Source organism: Euleptes europaea, chromosome 14 (genome assembly GCF_029931775.1).
Source record: "Euleptes europaea isolate rEulEur1 chromosome 14, rEulEur1.hap1, whole genome shotgun sequence".
Classification (NCBI taxonomy): Eukaryota; Metazoa; Chordata; class Lepidosauria; order Squamata; family Sphaerodactylidae; genus Euleptes; species Euleptes europaea.
The window spans coordinates 12,960,780-12,978,607 of NC_079325.1; the positions used below are offsets into that span (position 1 = coordinate 12,960,780).

The 17,828-nt window shown below is 40.9% G+C and overlaps 1 protein-coding gene across 1 annotated transcript in view; it reads left to right on the forward strand.

The window, feature by feature from the left end:
- Positions 1–17,828, forward strand: part of ARHGAP32 (Rho GTPase activating protein 32) — a 166,902-nt gene that overhangs the window by 65,237 nt on the left and 83,837 nt on the right. The window contains exon 5 of the mRNA XM_056860465.1: positions 16,481–16,618. Within this exon, the coding sequence (XP_056716443.1) occupies positions 16,481–16,618 (138 nt within the window). The remainder of the gene's footprint in view (positions 1–16,480; positions 16,619–17,828) is intronic.

The following is a 17,828-nucleotide window of genomic DNA, read 5'->3' on the forward strand; positions in this document are numbered from 1 at the left end:
ATTTTCAGCTGCAGACTGGATGTTTAAATTTTAAAAGCATTACAGTTGTTAACAGAGGAGGATTGCAAAACTAATTGAGTCCACATGTATCTGCTTTAGCCAAGGGAACTATGTTTAACAATGTGAGAATATACATTTGATAGCTTTAGAGGCCTTTAAAAATGTACCCTTAATAAACATGCCTGGCATTTATGCATACTTGCATGTAGTGCTATAGTGAATATGAATATAAACATCAATTGAGATTCCTCCAGCTCTCTAATCATGGCTGCATATTCCACAGTCATGCTATGCAAGGAATTTAGTATGTGCTCTTGATTCAGTGCTCTGAGAACTACTTTCTGTCCCTTTCTTTCTTTAAAAAGAAAAAAAGAAGCAAATTCCTACCCTTAAATGATTGTGGAAGCATATGGGGACTTACTCTGTGAAATATAAGAAGCCACAGGAGGTACCATGACTTACAGTGATTAGGTGGTTGGGTTTTGGTTTCCAGCATGCCTTCTTGTTCACTTCTCTGTGACTAGAAGCAGCAGCATAAGCTATGCAGAAAAGAAAGCAAAGGTGTAATAGGAATTATATTAAGTATGCAAATAAATGCATATTTGCTTATTTTATAAAATTCACTTTATGAAAGTAAACTGCTTTCATAGTATAAAGTTGTGATGTTTCTCTGTAGTGTGTAGCTCATGAGTGTCAAACATGGGGCCAGATATGGCCCCTTGAGAGCTCTTATCTGGCCCATGAGCCAGCCGATGCAGCCACCCTCCCCTCTCGATCTGGGCTGGCAAGGCATGGCCCAGGCCGACCAAGAAACATTTATGTCGTATCCCGCCCCCGTAACAATTGAGGTCGACATCCCTGGTATAGAGTATAAAACCCGATTTGCAGCCAATGTAAAAATCTTGTGTCAGTTCCTGAGTTGCCTTCACAGTCTACACCCATGTACGAGTGCCCTCTGCATTCAGCTCAGATTTTTTAAAAATCATGTGAACTGTTTCTACCTATCCAGCCTCCACAGTTCATGTCTGCCAGGTAGCCAAGGTACAGCTGGACTGGGGTGATGGAAGGCAGTTATCACAGTTCCCACTGGTGGAACATGGAGGTATTGTCAAAAGCAGTAGTGGGTTTATAGTCAGCTGGACATTTTCTACAGACTACAGGCAAGACAGCAACAGAGAAGAGGACAGAAAGTCAAAGAGGGTCATGGAGAGATAGACAGCAGCTCACTAGAGAGAGAGAAATTAGAAAATTATCTAAGCTCAGGGCCAGACTAGACAATACGGTGTCCTAAAATCTGCTGAGTGGATGAGCCGCTATTTTAAGACTGAGAGTTCCTCCTTTCAAGAACACCATGGGGCCCAATCCTGCAGTGCAGGCAATGGAGAAATTCTTTCCTGCAACTCAGTTGTGGAGTTTCAGATGGCTGGACCATGGTGGAGCAAGCATACAATGCACCACTTCTCTTCTGGGCCAGGGGGTCAGCAATCTCCCCGCTGAAGCCAGTTAAGCCCGGGGGGGGGGGGGGACGGGACAGGAACCCGGCAGCAGCAGAGGCGAGGGGTGGAGCTGGCTGTACACCGTATCATCCAGTTTGGCACTTAGCGGTGCCCAAGAGCAGCAATAGAACGGTCATGAAACGCCTGCAACTCCAGTTCTGTCTTGCGTTTGAAATGCAGCTAGTAACTGAATCTGCATTCCTGGTTCAAGAGCAACTCTGCTGTACTCCAAGGAGCACATACTAGGGTGTTTTGGCTTGTGTTGATCTCCCAGATCAGGCAACGTGGCTTGATAGGATTATGTGGAGGACTGGAACATATTCAGTGATTCCTGCAGCTACTTTGCATGCATGCTTTTTTGGCTGGGTGTCTGGATTTCCAGCTATATTTTGTTTTCTCAATTTGGTATCCTGGGGAACTGCTGTTTAGATACTTCAAGCAACTATCTGCATTTAGACTAAAAAAAGTTGAAAAGCTGTAGGGGGGAAACACTCAATGCAGAAGCATAAGCTTGAGATGGATATAGATACTGGGCTTGCTGCAGTATTGTGTGAAACTCTCTTAGTAACAAAGTAAGCCAGTGGAAGAATATTACTTTGTTAACTCTAGTCTAGAAGCCTAGCTTCATCCGCTTGCCCTATATCCATATATCTTTTCAGTGATTCTAATATTCAAGTGCTTTTTTTTTTTGGCAAATGAAGGTAGTATTGTAAGGTAGTATTGTAAAAAGAAAAATAAATGAGTTGTTCAACTGGAAAATCTGTTAGTCTCTTTTCTGAGTAGCCCTCTGAAACTACTTAAGTTTGTCAACTCAATCCACGGCAGATAATCAGGCAAAACATTTCAAACACTGCACCTTTTAATATTGCCAATTTGCTGTATTACTGGGCAGAGGCCCATTACAATTTATAGTCTGGAAACTCTTATTTGGGGAGAAGGAAGGGTCATTTTTCCACAATGAGTTTTAAAGAGAAGCCTTTATTTAATTGTTAAATGTATTATTGTACAAGTAATCGGAAAGTTGCTTGGCTTGATCAAACATGTTTTTTCCTTCCTAAGGTTTTTACCAGAGGAGGGATACTTGCTTGATTCCCCTCCATGATGGTTTTTATGTTGCTGGATCAGGTGCATTCCCCTCCACTCAAGTAAATGTAAGATCTCCCTCATCAACTGTTCACTTTCTCCGTAGTGAGAAAAAGCGCATGAACCTATTCCTGATACCTCTGCAATCACAGGTAGACAGTGATGTCAGTATAGAGCATTGGCAGACCGAATTGAAATCCAGTTTTGCGGATGAATCAATGTTTGCAGCATATCATGGGTGAAAAGACAGTTTCTGATAAGATGAGTTTTGGAATCTAATAGGTGAATTCTACCAGTGATTAATTGGCCAGATATCTATGCTGTGTTGGCTCCTTCTAATAGTTGTTGTTAATATGCTTGCCTCACATATTTCCATTTACTCACAGATGAATTTGCAGAGTTTGGGCAAAACACCAGCTGTGCCTTCTCTTTCACGTAACACGTATTTTTGATTCAGCTGCATCTAATATCTGGCTTGAATTACACAGTAAATTTCTGAGGATGGAAGGCTCTATCTCTTATAAAATCCCCTGTGTAGTACACCCCAACCTTTTTGAGCCTGCAGGCACATTTGGAATTCTGACATGGCTTGGTTGGTGCAGCAACAAAATGGCTGTCACAAAATTCAACAGTTGTTTTGCACACATCTCTTTTTCTCCACCTCCTCTGATTTTTGGCATACTGAACAGCTCCCACCTACTCTCCACCCCTCTTTCCCTTCTGTCCAGCTGCTAGTTGCCAGACGACTCCCCTCCCCATTATTGTCACAAAGAGGGGGGGGAGGGGAGAATGTGAGAAGCTACCAGGGAAAAAGAGAGAAAGAGGAGGATGCAAAGGGCAGATGCTTCCATTAGGGAGGACTGGCCTGTGGCACACTTTCAGAGGCTTCTGGGTACCAACCCACAGGTTGGGAAACACTGGTTTAGAATGTATTTGAGACCACTATAGAGCAGTAGTCAACTTGGCAAAGTGCAATAGAGAAGATGTTCCAGAAACACGGTCTCTCTTCTCAAGCCATATTGCCATTTGGACACCAAAAAGCCAAGGAAACAATCAAACAGAGACTCTTGGACCATGCCCTTCAATCAGATAGGGCTCAGGCTCATAAATATTCAACCATCTTGCAATACATCAAACCTTTCCACTCTGCAGACTACCTTGGATTCCTGGAAGTATTCAAATATCGAAGGGCCTTTACTCTTGCGTGTTTCAATGCCTTACCTTCAGCTGTCTTGGAAGGCAGGGTATCTCCATACTCCCTTTCATCAACGACTATGCCCATGCAAAACAGAGAAAGTGGAACCAATAGAACATGTTCTGCTGCAGTGTCCCTTCTACAACAACATAAGAACACAGTACATTTTCGCCATATTGTCATCCTTTCCTGGGAGAATGGAAGAAGCTAAAGTTTCCCTTCTCTTAGCAGACTCCTCTCGGGAGATCTTTCCTCTTCTTCAAATCATCCTTTCAGAATCATCAACTTTTATTATTTTATTTTATTTTATTATTTTAACCTAACTTTGAGTTTTACCTAGAGCTGATATTGTATCGAAATAAAACTTGACTTGACTATAGAGCAGTAGACTTATCTCCTAATTGAGATTAGGTATACTTTGAAAAGTATTACTGTAGACTAGCCAAAGATAAATGCTATGCAAAGCTTCTGTTTGCATATATGATGTTACTTACCCTATCCTTGAAGACTCTGAAGAAATTACATTTTAAAGTTAGGAAATAGACACCATTAAGCATGGATCCAGTTCCCACTGGTGCAGTTGTTAGGGAAAGGGGTGAAATATCTCCCTTTTTGTTCTTCCATCAGTATATCTCTAGGGCTGTAACGTTTAGTCAGTTTAGTGGCACCTTAAAGACTAACAACATTTCTGGCAGGGTATATGCTTTCTACTGCTACGGATGCTACCCGTTGTGATCTATGTTAGTCAGTTTAGTTGTACAGAACGTATGCAATAAATTGGCACTAGTTTAGCTAAGCAGCTGAAACCAATGTCTGCTTAGATCATTTACAGTACTCAGCAATTTATATAGCGTGTTAGTGCTCAAATAACTTTACTTCATATTTTTCTAGTCTTTGACAACTGTATAGGCTAATATGGTCCATACTGCAGATGGGGCTTCAAGTGCGGCTTATATGAGGCCCACCTAATGTGTTCATGGCAGAAGCAAGATTTGAACTGGGGGTGCCTAATGATAGCTTCCCTGCTAGGCTCTGCCAGCTCCCTGGTTAAAGACAACCGTTCTCTTCAATCTGTGGTTGAACTCAGCCTTGCTACATAAAGGACTACATGACAATCAGGAACCCTGCCAAGTTGTGTCACTCACTAAAAGAAACCACAACTGCTAGCTTGTCCTTTGAGATTTCAGCAGTGATTTCCCCCCCCCCTCCCTGAAAACAAAAACATTGCACTGTCAGAATAAGCACAGGGAGGTTGTGGTAGAATGGCTTGACGTCTTTTGCATGCCAGATTGCTAATATACAACTAAAAAGAAGGGGAGAATAGCGTCGCTGATTGAATCGCTGTGGACTAGCTTAATAGGAATTTTCCTCTGACTTGGAAGGGCTGCGCGTCTGCTGAAATGTTTGCTGTGCTGTAAAAGCTGGCTTGGTGCAAAATTAGCTAATTGGAAGCTAAACAAAATAAGCCTGGCAGAGCTGCTAAGAGGGGGGCGAATGTTGAAGTGTGCTATTTTTAATAGCCACCAAAAAGCCTAGTTCTGCAACTGAACAAAATTTCTTTTAATACGGCAAAACTAAAACGACACAATTTGCTATGTATAGAGCTAGAAAGAAGTTAGGAAATGTTTTAAAATAATATGTAGAGCATTGCACAGATCAGAGGCAGACCAGATGAAATGAATGGGGCTTTACTCTTGCCTCTTTGTCTCTGCAAAAGTCTGGGAGTTTTTGTTTTAATGCCTTTTCCCATGTATATTACACAGTTCAATAATTCCTTGTCTCTTTGGAATGCCACAGTTTGGATGCTATCTTTCTTTTTAGAGTTAGCTATAGCAGATCCTGGAAGAAAGGCAGCATGGTATAGCCCGATCTCATCAGATCTCGGAAACTAAGCAGGGTCAGCCCTGGCTATTACTTGGATGGGAAACCTTTAAGAAATACCAGGGTCGCTATGCAGAGGCAGGCAATGGTAAACCACCTCTGTTAGTCTCTTGCCTTGAAAACCCAATAAGGGGAACCATAAGTCAGCTGCGACTTAACGGCACTTCACACACACACACACACACACACACTCACGCACTCACTCACTCACTCCCAGCAGATTCTGTTGGGTATAGCAGATTCTGATTAGGCATGAGACTGAACAAGCGGTGTTTGGGAGCTCTGCTACTGTTTCATTATTAGGCTAGATGGCCGTTCTTTTAATATTTGCTTGTTATCCAAGGGGTGTGGACAATTTGGGCATGCGGTAGGGGACTGATAGAGGCCTAAATTCAGATTTGGTGCTGGCAACACGGCGATGGTGAAAATGGCTTCTAGATTTCTACTACTTGTTTAGCTGGGCTGTTTTTCCTAGTACAAACAAAATGTAAGTTTTGCCTGCGGTTCATAAACATGGCACGTAAACATAATACTTAACGAGTTTTAGGAAGTTTTCATTGTGTTGTGATGTTTTTGCTGGCAACAAAAGTGAAAACCCTATTTGTGTGTCTTCCATGGCACTGGGAAAAAAAATGCCCAAGTGGTATAAATGCACAAGTTAGTGTGATAGTCTTTCAGAACCATCTTCTGTAGACAGGACAGCTTTGTGCAAACAGTTTAAGATTGCCACTGTTTTGGCTCATAAAATAGTGAACAAAATCTTACCTTCTGGAATTATCATTCACTCCATGAAGGTGGCAGCTTAGAAGAGATCTGTAGGGTTGAAGCCTGGGTATTTGTTCACATATTCACCAGGTATCTCAGAGTGCCTCCATGGAAGCCGGCTTTGGGTGGAGGTGCTTAGGGAAGGTGCTAAAGTCACCAGATGCAATAGAGAAGTCATCAGAATGTAATTTTTGTTCACTTCCTCTTATTTGGAGACCTCCTTCTTGACCTTTATCTGCCAGCAGATAAAGATGTTTTTGTTTCGTCTGTCATATCCTTACTGACTCTCCTTGTTTGTTTTTAATTTAGTATATATGTGTACTATTTTATCTTTTATCTCTTTAAATTGTTCACCACCTTGAGGGCCCTAATTGAGCGGAAAGGCAGCATACAAATTTTTGAAGGAAATAAACAGTATGTCTTGCCATGCTTAGTACAGTGTGTTCCAGCCACAAGTTGATCCTGCATATCCAGAAGGCTCTTTCTCAGCTCCGTCACGACATCTTTTTCAATGACCTTGAGCAATCCAGTCTGCCACTCTGAAACTGAGCCATGCTGTTAGTAAAATAAAGTTATTGGCACTGATGCATTATAAATAATTTTAGGATGTCTACATGAAAGGTGCTGAAGTGACACTTTTAAGCATGTGATTCTTTCCCGAGGATAGGCTGAAGGCATTGATTAATGTCCGTAGGTGGTGCAAAGTTATCTACAAATAGCTATTCATTTACTCTCTTAGTGCTTTTCGTTGATGGGCTTTTAAATATTCCATCATTTAATGTTAGTGGTGCTAAAACCTCTCGGCATGCTACAAGATTATGTTAGGTTATTGCACTCAATTTTCTGACATTTAGAAATAGTTTGCTACCCGCAAATTTCTCCTCACCCCCTTCCTCTTTTCTCCCTCATTTCCCTGACCTATTACCCTTACCATATATTTTACATGGCATGTGACTGATAGCCAGTTGTTTAAATTTCAAGCTGTAAAGAGAGACCGGAAACTAATAAAGTGTTGAGAGAAGCAAATCTCTTTTCAAATAGCAAGAGATTTAGGCTGTATATTTTTCAGACTGCCATTCAGAAACAGATTTAATCAGGGAAAACAGTTGAGTGTTGCAGCTTTGGGTGCTGGAAACACTTTATTATTCTTCTGTTACCTGTTTATATGCTCTTGTTCCTCTTTAGCTTCATAAAGCAATTTCCCTCACAAAATTCCAATTCGATATTTATCTAAGGAATGGATATATTTGGCAAATATTGCTTTGAGAGATTGGGTTGTGGGGAGAAAGGGCAAACTTACTGTTGATGCACAACAATTTGTGGTGCTATCACGGAGAACTGGTTTGAGCTTGGATGTTCAACAAACACTTCTTGAAAAGCTTCAGGTACTTGTTCCAGAATTAGTGGGATTATCATCTCTCCATGTTTCTTTCATTGTACCGATCAGATCTTTTACAGTTTTCCTTTATATAAAAACCCTGAAGAGCTCTTGTATTAAATATTCAAGTGACATTGTGTATACAGAGACTTGGGTAAAGAGTAATAGGTATTTTAAAGCACAGTGTTTTTGAGGCCTTGCTTCACGTGCCATGTCATAATCTATTTTGCATCCATCCCCCCCCCCCCATCCCATGGCTGTGGAAGTAAAACTGGTTTGAAGCTGAAATGGAAGATGGTGTCCTGGATGTATATTCCTTGTATTTATTTCACACTGGATGTGGAGGTTGAGCCAGTACTTGAACAAACAGCACAGAATATTATCATGAATTTTCATATCCACTTTGATTCCAGTATAGTTGTCTTCAAGGAAAATATTGTATTACTTAATCTTGCATCAAGGGATATGTCTTTGGCCTGTAGAATATTGACCTGATTATTCATGCTGTCTTTCTTAATGCCTCAGTGCTCAAAGAAGACATCACATTGCATTGTAGGGTGCCTTTTCCTCCCCCCTCCATTTGTAAACAGGTGCAAAAATTGAGCACTGGTACTCAACTTTTAAATATATGTGCCTTAAGCATGTCTGTCAGATTTCATCCCATGCTCAGTTGAGTAATCATATTGCAAAATAAACTAGGAATTCTTAACCAAGATTTGAAACTGGTTAGGAAAAGCTGGTAAAATGGGGAACTTGATTTTCCTTAACCATTTTTGCAAATATAACATGCAAGTGTTGCTAAGGTGGGCTGGAGGAATTTGGGTTGAAGACAGAAGCGAGGATGGGATCCTACAACCAGCTCTTTCACTCCTGTTACATCTACATTTACAAAGATATTCGCCTGAAGGAAACGATCCAATCAAAGTTACTGAGGAAGATACTTGAAGTTCCGAGATGTGTTCCGAATGCTCTTCTCCGATTAGAAACTGGAGTGATCTCTTTGGAGTCCAGTATGTGGATCCGAGCACTTAACTATTGGCTAAAACTCATATTCAACCCTATTAGTCTAACCCCTCTGATTCTAGCTGATAATCACTGCTCAACTTGGCAAAGTGCAATAGAGAAGATGTTCCAGAAACATGGCCTCTCTTCTCAAGCCAAATTGCCATTGGGACACCAAAAAGCCAAGGAAACAATCACATAGAGACTCTTAGACCATGCTCTTCTATCAGATAGGGCTCAGACTCATAAATATTCAACCATCTTGCAGTACATCAAACTTTTCCACCGTGCAGACTACCTTGGATTCCTGGAAGTATCCAAATATCGAAGGGCCTTTACTCTTGCGTGTTTCAATGCCTTACCTTCAGCTGTCCTGGAAGGCAGGGATCTCCATACTCCTTTTCATCAATGACTATGCCCATGCAAAACAGAGAAAGTGGAACCAATAGAACATGTTCTGCTACAATGTCCCTTCTACAACAACATAAGATTGCAGTACATTTTCCCCATATTGTTATCCTTTCCTGGGAGATTGGAAGAAGCTAAAGTTTCCCTTCTCTTAGCAGACTCCTCTCGGGAGATAACCATTCAAGTAGCCACTTTTTGCCTCTGGTCTAGTGGGATTCGTACATGGCTAATTGAAAACCTTTCCCCATAGAACAGGGGTGGGGAACCTTTTTTCAGCCAAGGGCCATTTGGATATTTATAACATCATTTGCGGGCCATACAAAATTATCAACATAAAAATTTAACCCCTCCATTGTCACCACTTCCACCCCCAGCCCTCTTGTAGTACAGAGGGAATACGTTTCTGCATGGTCTGGGTGGGAAAGGGTTAACACAGTGTCTTGGGTGGTCCTAGCAGCTCCATTGCTAACAACTCTTCTGCAAGGGGGGAAAAAGGTTCCTTTTCTCAGCAAAACAAACTCACATCCACCTTGAATAGAGGCTATTCCTGTCCGTGGGAGGGGGTGGATCGCCAGTCTTAGATACTTTGAGCTAGAAATCTGCCAGGACCCACGAAGGGCCAGACCAAATGATTCTGCGGGCCTTAAATGGCCCCCGGGCCTGACGTTCCCCACCCCTGCCATAGAAGATCTTTCCTCCTCTTCTTCAAATCACCCCTCCCATAATCATCAACTTTTATTATTTTATTTTATTTTATTTTATTATTTTAACCTAACTTTTATTTTTATTCAGAGCTGATATTGTGTTGAAATAAAACTTGATGGATTGATTACATCTACTCACTGAGGCTTAGAAATTGATGGCTCTTCATACACATTGCACTGTGTAGTCAATTATAATACTGAACTAGAAAATGTATAAAATTTGGACAATAATGCTGATGCAGTGAGTTGCTTTTATGGCTAACACAAACTCTAAGATGGAAGTTTCATGCATATATTGCTTAAATCAAGGAACTGATTATTTGAGTTTATGAACCTCTTATTCCATTCCCTGATATGTATTTTTTTAAAATAGTTTTATGCTTCCTGGCACAATATTTTGGATTTAGGAGACTTCAGACCTTGAAAATCAGTGGATAGAACACACTGAATAATATTCAGTGGGATTTTATCAGGCCTGTTTTTTCATATTTTGTTTAAATTTGAAGTCATTTTCCAGCATGACTTGTAAAAGAAAGGATTTGAAGGTCATGCTACATAAACGTGCAGAAAAACATACATTCAGATAGCTGTAGAAGCCACACTCATGCCAGAGTTAAACCTCCAGTTGTATAAACGGGCGTTTCCCAGAAATTCAGTAAAATCAGAAGGATCTAAATATATCTAATTCTCAGTGGGGACAAGTATCTGTGGATAGTTATATCTGGAGATTGGAGCCAGGAACAGATAAGATAGATCTTTTCTACATGCCTGAGAAAAGACCCAGGTTTGCACTTGTCTTAGTTCCTATCCCCACTTTCAATGGCCTTGTTCATATTTTATTTTTATCTTCAATTCAGGATGATTGTGAACATCTGAACCAGAATGAGCTGTTATTTTTATACTTATTTGTTATGACATTTCTGGCATTGACAAACTTCTTTCCCTTGCTAGCCCTTCATGCCAGCTCCAGTGCTGCTTTGAAAGGTTTTTAACTTTGGGGAAATCAGGGTCTCGCAGTGGGGGACTGAAGAGACCATTTGTGGAACATTTTTTAAAAAAAATTAAGATGCAACATACATTATCAGAACTGGTATACAAAGGAGACAAGTACTTTGTGGAACAATATGTATGGTGGTGTCATCCCCAGCCATTACAAAGACACACCAGGAGTCTTTTTACTCACTTCCCTAGTCACCTCTGTCAATACAGAGAATTTCTTGGTGCAGTCCATGAGTTAATTACATCCGCTGCTTAGTATCTGTTCTGTTAATTAAAAAGTAGTATGTAAATGATGTGCAAATTTTGGCTGCATGTTCACACTAGGTGTGGACTCCCACATGTAGTTTAACCGTGTTTACCTGATGCTGTGCATATGTGGTGGGAGGTCATAGATTTTTATCCATCCTGGCCCTGAATAGACATAGCTTAACATATGATTTGTGATAAAAGCAGCAAGATGCTCTGGATGGCTTGGGCAGTACTGCATATGCTAATTTGTCAGGATTTGTTGACTCAGAAGCTAAGCAGGGTCAACCATGGCAAGTATTTGGATGGGAGATCTCCAAGGAACACCGGGGCATGACGCGGAGGGAGGCAGTGGCAAACCACCTCTGAATGTCTCTTGCCTTGAAAACCCCACTAGGGGTCGCCATAAGTCAGATGTGACTTGACGGCCCAAAAACTAAATCATGGTTGCCTGCTACATTTTTAACCTTAAATGTTGCTCAGGTATTTTCAAGCTGGGGAGCCCAATCCTAAGGGAGGTACTTACACTGTGCTCGGGGACAGCATAGCCACACTGCCTCCAGAGCAGTTGGGAATTAAAAATAGATTTCCCCCCAAGCCTGCCTTTTAGGAGGTCTAATTCCGCACCAGCTAAATGAGGCATTCCTGGCCCGAAAGGGAAGCTGCCTAAAGCTGCCTAAAGGCAGCACTGCCCCGAGAACACCCTGGGAACTCCTCCCTGGACACTGGTGTGAGCACTTCTGCTTGTCAAGCGCTGCTGGGGAGGCAGCACCAGTGCCCGACTCATGGCGACCCTATGAATGAAAGTCCTCCAAAATGTCCTATCTTTGACAGCCTTGCTCAGATCTTGCAAATTGAAGGCTGTGGCTTCCTTTATTTAATCAATCCATCTCTTGTTGGGTCTTCCTCTTTTCCTGCTGCCCTCAACCTTTCCTAGCATGTATGTATATGAAGTACTTATGCAAGATGTATATTGTTAGTATGAATAAATTATATTGTAATGGCCAATGGTTATAAGTAATAAATGACTGACTTGCCAACTAATTAAGTCAACTAAGAAAGCCATGTGTCTATGTTGGGAAACAATATGCCACAGGCTGCCCATTGGCCCAACCAGATGTTTACACAGCTGCACTGGAAGTGACATGATGCCGCTATGAGTATGGCAGAGACAACTCAGCATCAAACCTGGAGAGCTTAACACAAACAGGCAAAGACATAATATGGAAGTGGGGGGGGGGGAGCTCCTAGAGAGATCTAGCATTTTCTTACCCTCCTGCCCAGGTTGATACAGATGTTGTAAGCAGTTGAAGGTGGGAAGCCACCTTTAGACCAGATACCTTCTTTTTGGGTAGGACTGAAAGGGGCAGCCTAGTGGGAAGAGATTCCACAGTGTTCCTAGGAACACTTGTGTAAGGTAACACAAGGAGGCTGGTGCTTGGCATCATCAGGTAGAACAGTCAACTCAAGGAGGAAACTGGCAGTCTGTAACTGGAGAGACACAAACTGTTGATGAACACAGCCAGTGGTTAGATAATCTTCCCACCTAGGTGTGGGTGACTCAGGTGACCAGCAAGCACTGGCCATCACTAATGCTGCAACAATATACATATTTAATCATTAAGTTTATCTTGTACATTATTTGCCCCTTTGGGTTTGTATTGGTTGTATAAGTAGGCAAATTAAGTACATAGTAGGCCTATGAAGTACAGGTGATAAAAATCCAAATGTGTGAAAAGATGGGATAGGAACACGGTTCCATTTTTTTAAAAAAATACTGTTTGTTATAGCTACAAGATGGCATAATAGAGTGAAAATATTTTACAAATGAGGGCTTCTTTTTTATGCATGATGAGCTCTTACCTTGAAAGAATAAAGGGAGTGTGCTACTCTGCTTTAGAGAAGGCTCAGGTAATGAATGAGGCTTCTGAGAGCATTCAATCTTTTTTTTTTAACCGCATCTACATTTCATCCTTATGTCATCGTTTTTTTTTTTTTTTTTTTAAGAAAGTTGAGTCTTAAGCTGTGGTCCTAAATCTTCTTTTTCAATCTGCTTGGCCTATTTCATTGGTACCATCTTAAGAGCTTTAAATACCTTATGTCCACTAATGGAAAAATCTGATCTTAAGTTCATTGGCTATTTAAATGGTTATCACAGTAATAATCTTTAATTTCTTTAGGGTTCTCTAGCAATAGTGTCATGCAGTGCCCTGCCAGTCAAACAACTAGGTATTCAGTCCTATACAATCAGTAAGTGAAGTCAGGAGAGTACATTGAGAATGTCCAGTTACTAGTTTGCACAGCGCAATGGCATGGACAGCGGCATAGTGGTCCCGCCGGCTCCTATGGGCATTTTCCCCCCCCTTCAGGATTGCATGGCAAGAGTGGGGTGAAGGGAATGAATGATCCTATAGCCCTATAAAAAAAGGTAAAGGTCCCCTGTGTGAGCACCGGATCATTCCTGACCCATGGGGTGACGTCACATCCTGATGTTTTCTAGGCAGACTTTGTTTATGGGGTGGTTTGCCAGTGTCTTCCCCAGTCATCTTCCCTTTACCCCTAACAAGCTGGGTACTCATACCATAGGTAGCCCTGTGCCATCTCTTAATCATAGTTAACATATCAGGAATGTCATGTTGTGCCATGTTGTGTCATTTTTTTATATATAATGTCCTCTGAAAAAAGACCAGGAAGGAAGGGAGACAGCTACTCAGTCCTCCACATACTGTATTTACTCAAATGGAAGTCTAGATGTTTTTTCCCCCAGCTATGCCTTTCCAAAAAAAGAAAGAAAGAGTGGGTCATCTTATATTCTCGTACAAGTTATAGTTATGTCCAGTAATTGTTTTTTGTGTGTATATAACTTTTTTTTAGGAAGAACATTTTACATTCAAGGTTGTCTACCTTTTCAGTAAATGCAGTAGCAGTTAACTTTTTAAAACACTGAATAATGTAACCCAAAAATATAAATGTAAAAATGTTTTTTCTCACTGCTTCACACAAAAGTAAAGATAGAAGTAATGCAAAGTAATAAAGCTCTTCATGCTCCTTTCTTTGAGGACTGTCTGTCTGTCTGTCTATCTATTCCCATTGTCAATACAAAAGAGGCAGTTGCGGATGCAGTGCTGTTCTTCATAGCTTAGAGCTCTGAAACCAATATGTAAATTAACCGAAAACCTACTTTGGCTGTAGAAGAGCTTACAGGGCTGGATTTACAGTTTCCTCTCATGAACACATGAAGCTGCCTTTATACTAAATCAGACCCTTGGTCCATCAAAGTCAGTACTGTCTACTCAGACTGGCATCGGCTCTCCAGGGTCTCAGGCAGGGGTCTTTCACATCACCTACCTGCCTAGTCCCTTTAAATGGAGATGCCGGGGATTGAACCTGGAAACCTTCTGCATATCAAGTAGATGCTCTACCACTGAGCCACAGCCCCTTCCCTAACACATGAAGCTGCCTTATACTGAATCAGACCCTTAGTCCATCAAAGTCAGTACTATCTACTCAGACTGGCAGCGGCTCTCCAAGGTCTCAGGCAGAGGTCTTTCACATCACCTATTTGCCTAGTCCCTTTAACTGGAGATTCCGGGGATTGAACCGGGGACCTTCTGCATGCCAAGCAGATGCTCTACAAACTGAGCCACAGCCCCTGTTCAAGTTACCTTTATTCACACTGATAGGAAACCTTTTTTTAAAAGATAAAAATCACACCCTGTGAAATTAGCCCTCAAACTAGGAGAGTAATAATAAATAAGCATAGTACTTCATGGCTGGCAAGCCATGACACCTCTAGATCAAATTACATTTTGAGTTCACTGCGTTACTCTCGTCCCCTCGGTATTAACTGATACTAAAGATATGCTGAGGACTTCCTGGCAAATAGAACATGGATTTAAAAGAGCATTAATAACAGCTAAAAATAGAATAATAAGGCATTAGAAACAAAGAGAATCCCTCTGTTGCATGATGTGCATTACTCTTACTGATTTCAATAGCATACAATAAGATAGCTTAATAAATTTGGAACAGGATTCTCAATTAAGGGGAAAAGTTCTCTTCACTACAGTTGATTCTGGTAAAGCACTGTCAGAAATAAAAATAAATAAATAAACCCAAACAAACACAGGGTAGATATGTGTCCTGCAAGGTTCTATTTTGTTCCTCTATACTATGTAACATCTATCAAAGCTCATCTCTGTGTTAGACTACTGCAAACACGCTGCCTGTGGGGCTGCTTTTGAAGAGTGTTTAGAAGTTTTAACTAGACTAAAATGTGGCAGCGAGAAGGGAGACAAGAGGAATTGGGAGGGAACATGAAGGTTCCCTTTAGTCACCATGGCTATTAGCCACTGATAGACCTGTCCTCCTTGAATCTGTCTAATCTCCTTTTAAAGCTGTCTATCCCTGTGACCATTACTACATCCTCTGGCAGCAAATTCTATATTTTAATCACTCACTGTGTAAAGAGGTATTTCCTTTTGTCCATCTTGGCTTCATTGGATCCCATTGGCTTCATTGGATTCCCCCGAGTTCTAGTATTTTGGGAAAGGCAGAAAAAGGTCTCTTTGTCAGCTCTTTCCACCTTGTGTATAATTTTATGAACCTCTATCATGTTCCCCCTTTTCTAAACTGAAAAGTCCTTTCCTCATAGGGAAAGTGCCCCAGCCCCCTAATCATCTTGGTTGCCCTCTTCTGTACTTTTTCCAGCTCTGTGATAACCTTTTGGAGATATGGTGACCAGAACTGTACACTGTATTCCAAATGAGGCTGCACCATAGATCTATACAGGTACATTATAATATCAGCTGTTTTACTGTCAATCCCTTTCCTAATAATCCCTACCATAGAGTGCCTTTTTCACTGCTGCAGCACACAGGGTTGACATTTTCATCAAGCCCCAGGATCTTTTCCCCTCCCAGTCTAAGGAATTTCAGACCCCATTAGCCTACACTTGCATTTTGGATTTTTTTTGTCCCAGTGTGCATCACCTTGCTCTTCCCAACACTGAACTTCGCCACATTATTGTCCACTCATCCAATTTGTGCTATCAGGCACCTTCATTTGTTCAGTGCCAAAATGCATGTGCCATAAATATAGCACATTTGTGTGATATACTTATAAGGTGGTTTCTAAGTTAACAGTGAGACCCTCAGCTTAAACTTGCAAGGTATGTGCTTTAGGAGAGATGACAGCACCGCAGAGTTGTCTGATCCGTCTTTCTGCTAGAATTGCTGCTTTATGCTCCTGGTCAGACTAGCATGACTTGTGAGAAAATGCATGGCGCTCTAATGCTGTCTCTCCCCCCCCCCCCACTCTACAGGGCAAGGGCTGGATTGTGAAGCGGAGTTATGAAGATTTCAGAGTACTTGATAAGCATCTTCACCTATGTATTTATGACCGGCGCTTCTCCCAGCTCTCAGAGCTACCCCGTTCCGATGCCTTGAAAGACAGCCCGGAGGTAAAATATGAAGTTAATTACCACTTGAAGGAAAACAGCTACCTGTGAGCAGGCATGAGTTTGCCGCTTTTTTTGCTTAGTCTTTGAACATAGGAATTGTTCTAATGTATGAACTAGAATAGGAGAAATGTTACTTGAAGTTAGGGAGATAATGCATTGCTATTAAATTATTCAAGTGTACACTTCTGCTAAATGAAGAGTGATAAAAGGATAGAAGGAGTGGGCTGTGCAGTCCATTGTTTGCAAAAGAATTTAATTCACTTTCAGCGTTTCAGATGTTTCCATAACAGTTTGTTATCAGGAGACGAGCAGTAAAAGGACTGTGATGTGTTAGACATAGCTGTAAATAGCAGCACATTGAAAACACTTGATTTTGTTAAATGTTTCTCATCTCAGCTTAATGACTAGATAAAAAAAAATTGTTGCATTATACATAGCTTAATTTGAAATTGTGCCGTGCCTTGCTTATTTGTACCTGTGATCTGGTTCTTTAATGGAAGCAAATTTTATTTTTAATTACAAACCCCACATGCAGTGTTGTTTTACTATTTGAGTAGGCTACATATTCAGAGCCTTTCCTTGGAAGTAGCAAATACATCTATAGCATATAACTTTGTATTTACAGGAAATGGATTGCACAGTTTGTTTTTGTTTTTAATATTCCAAATAATTATCATAAAATTAGAATCTTTGAGAAGAGACTGTACAAAAAAGCAGTTAGATCTGATTCACTTTCTGTAGTACGTAGCAAGGAAATTTCCTCTGTAAAACAGTGTATCTCAAAATGCTTTGGATTTATCTGCAGCATATAATATTGTTGGAGTTTACTCCCATTCCTAGGATTATTTCATGTGGACTCCTTCTCCAACGTTATTTGAATTATAATGCCACTATAACATGTATGAGTGTGTTTGTACATTGTGTACAATTTCAATTTAACTTGGAGCATTACTGGTATTTGGGACATGCTCCATTGGGATAGCCATGGTACAACATTCCTTTTTCTCTAGATGAGAGTGGTACCTTTCCCATAAACTCCACTGAAATATGCTGCATTTGCCTATGGAAAATTGCAGTTAGGACTGCAACTATAACCTTTTGTAAGCCTTGACAGTCTGGGGACATCAGGATTTAAATATCTAGCAGAATGCATTCACATAAAAAAACTGCCCAGATAACACTGATCGCTGATTTATCTGGTTCTCACAGT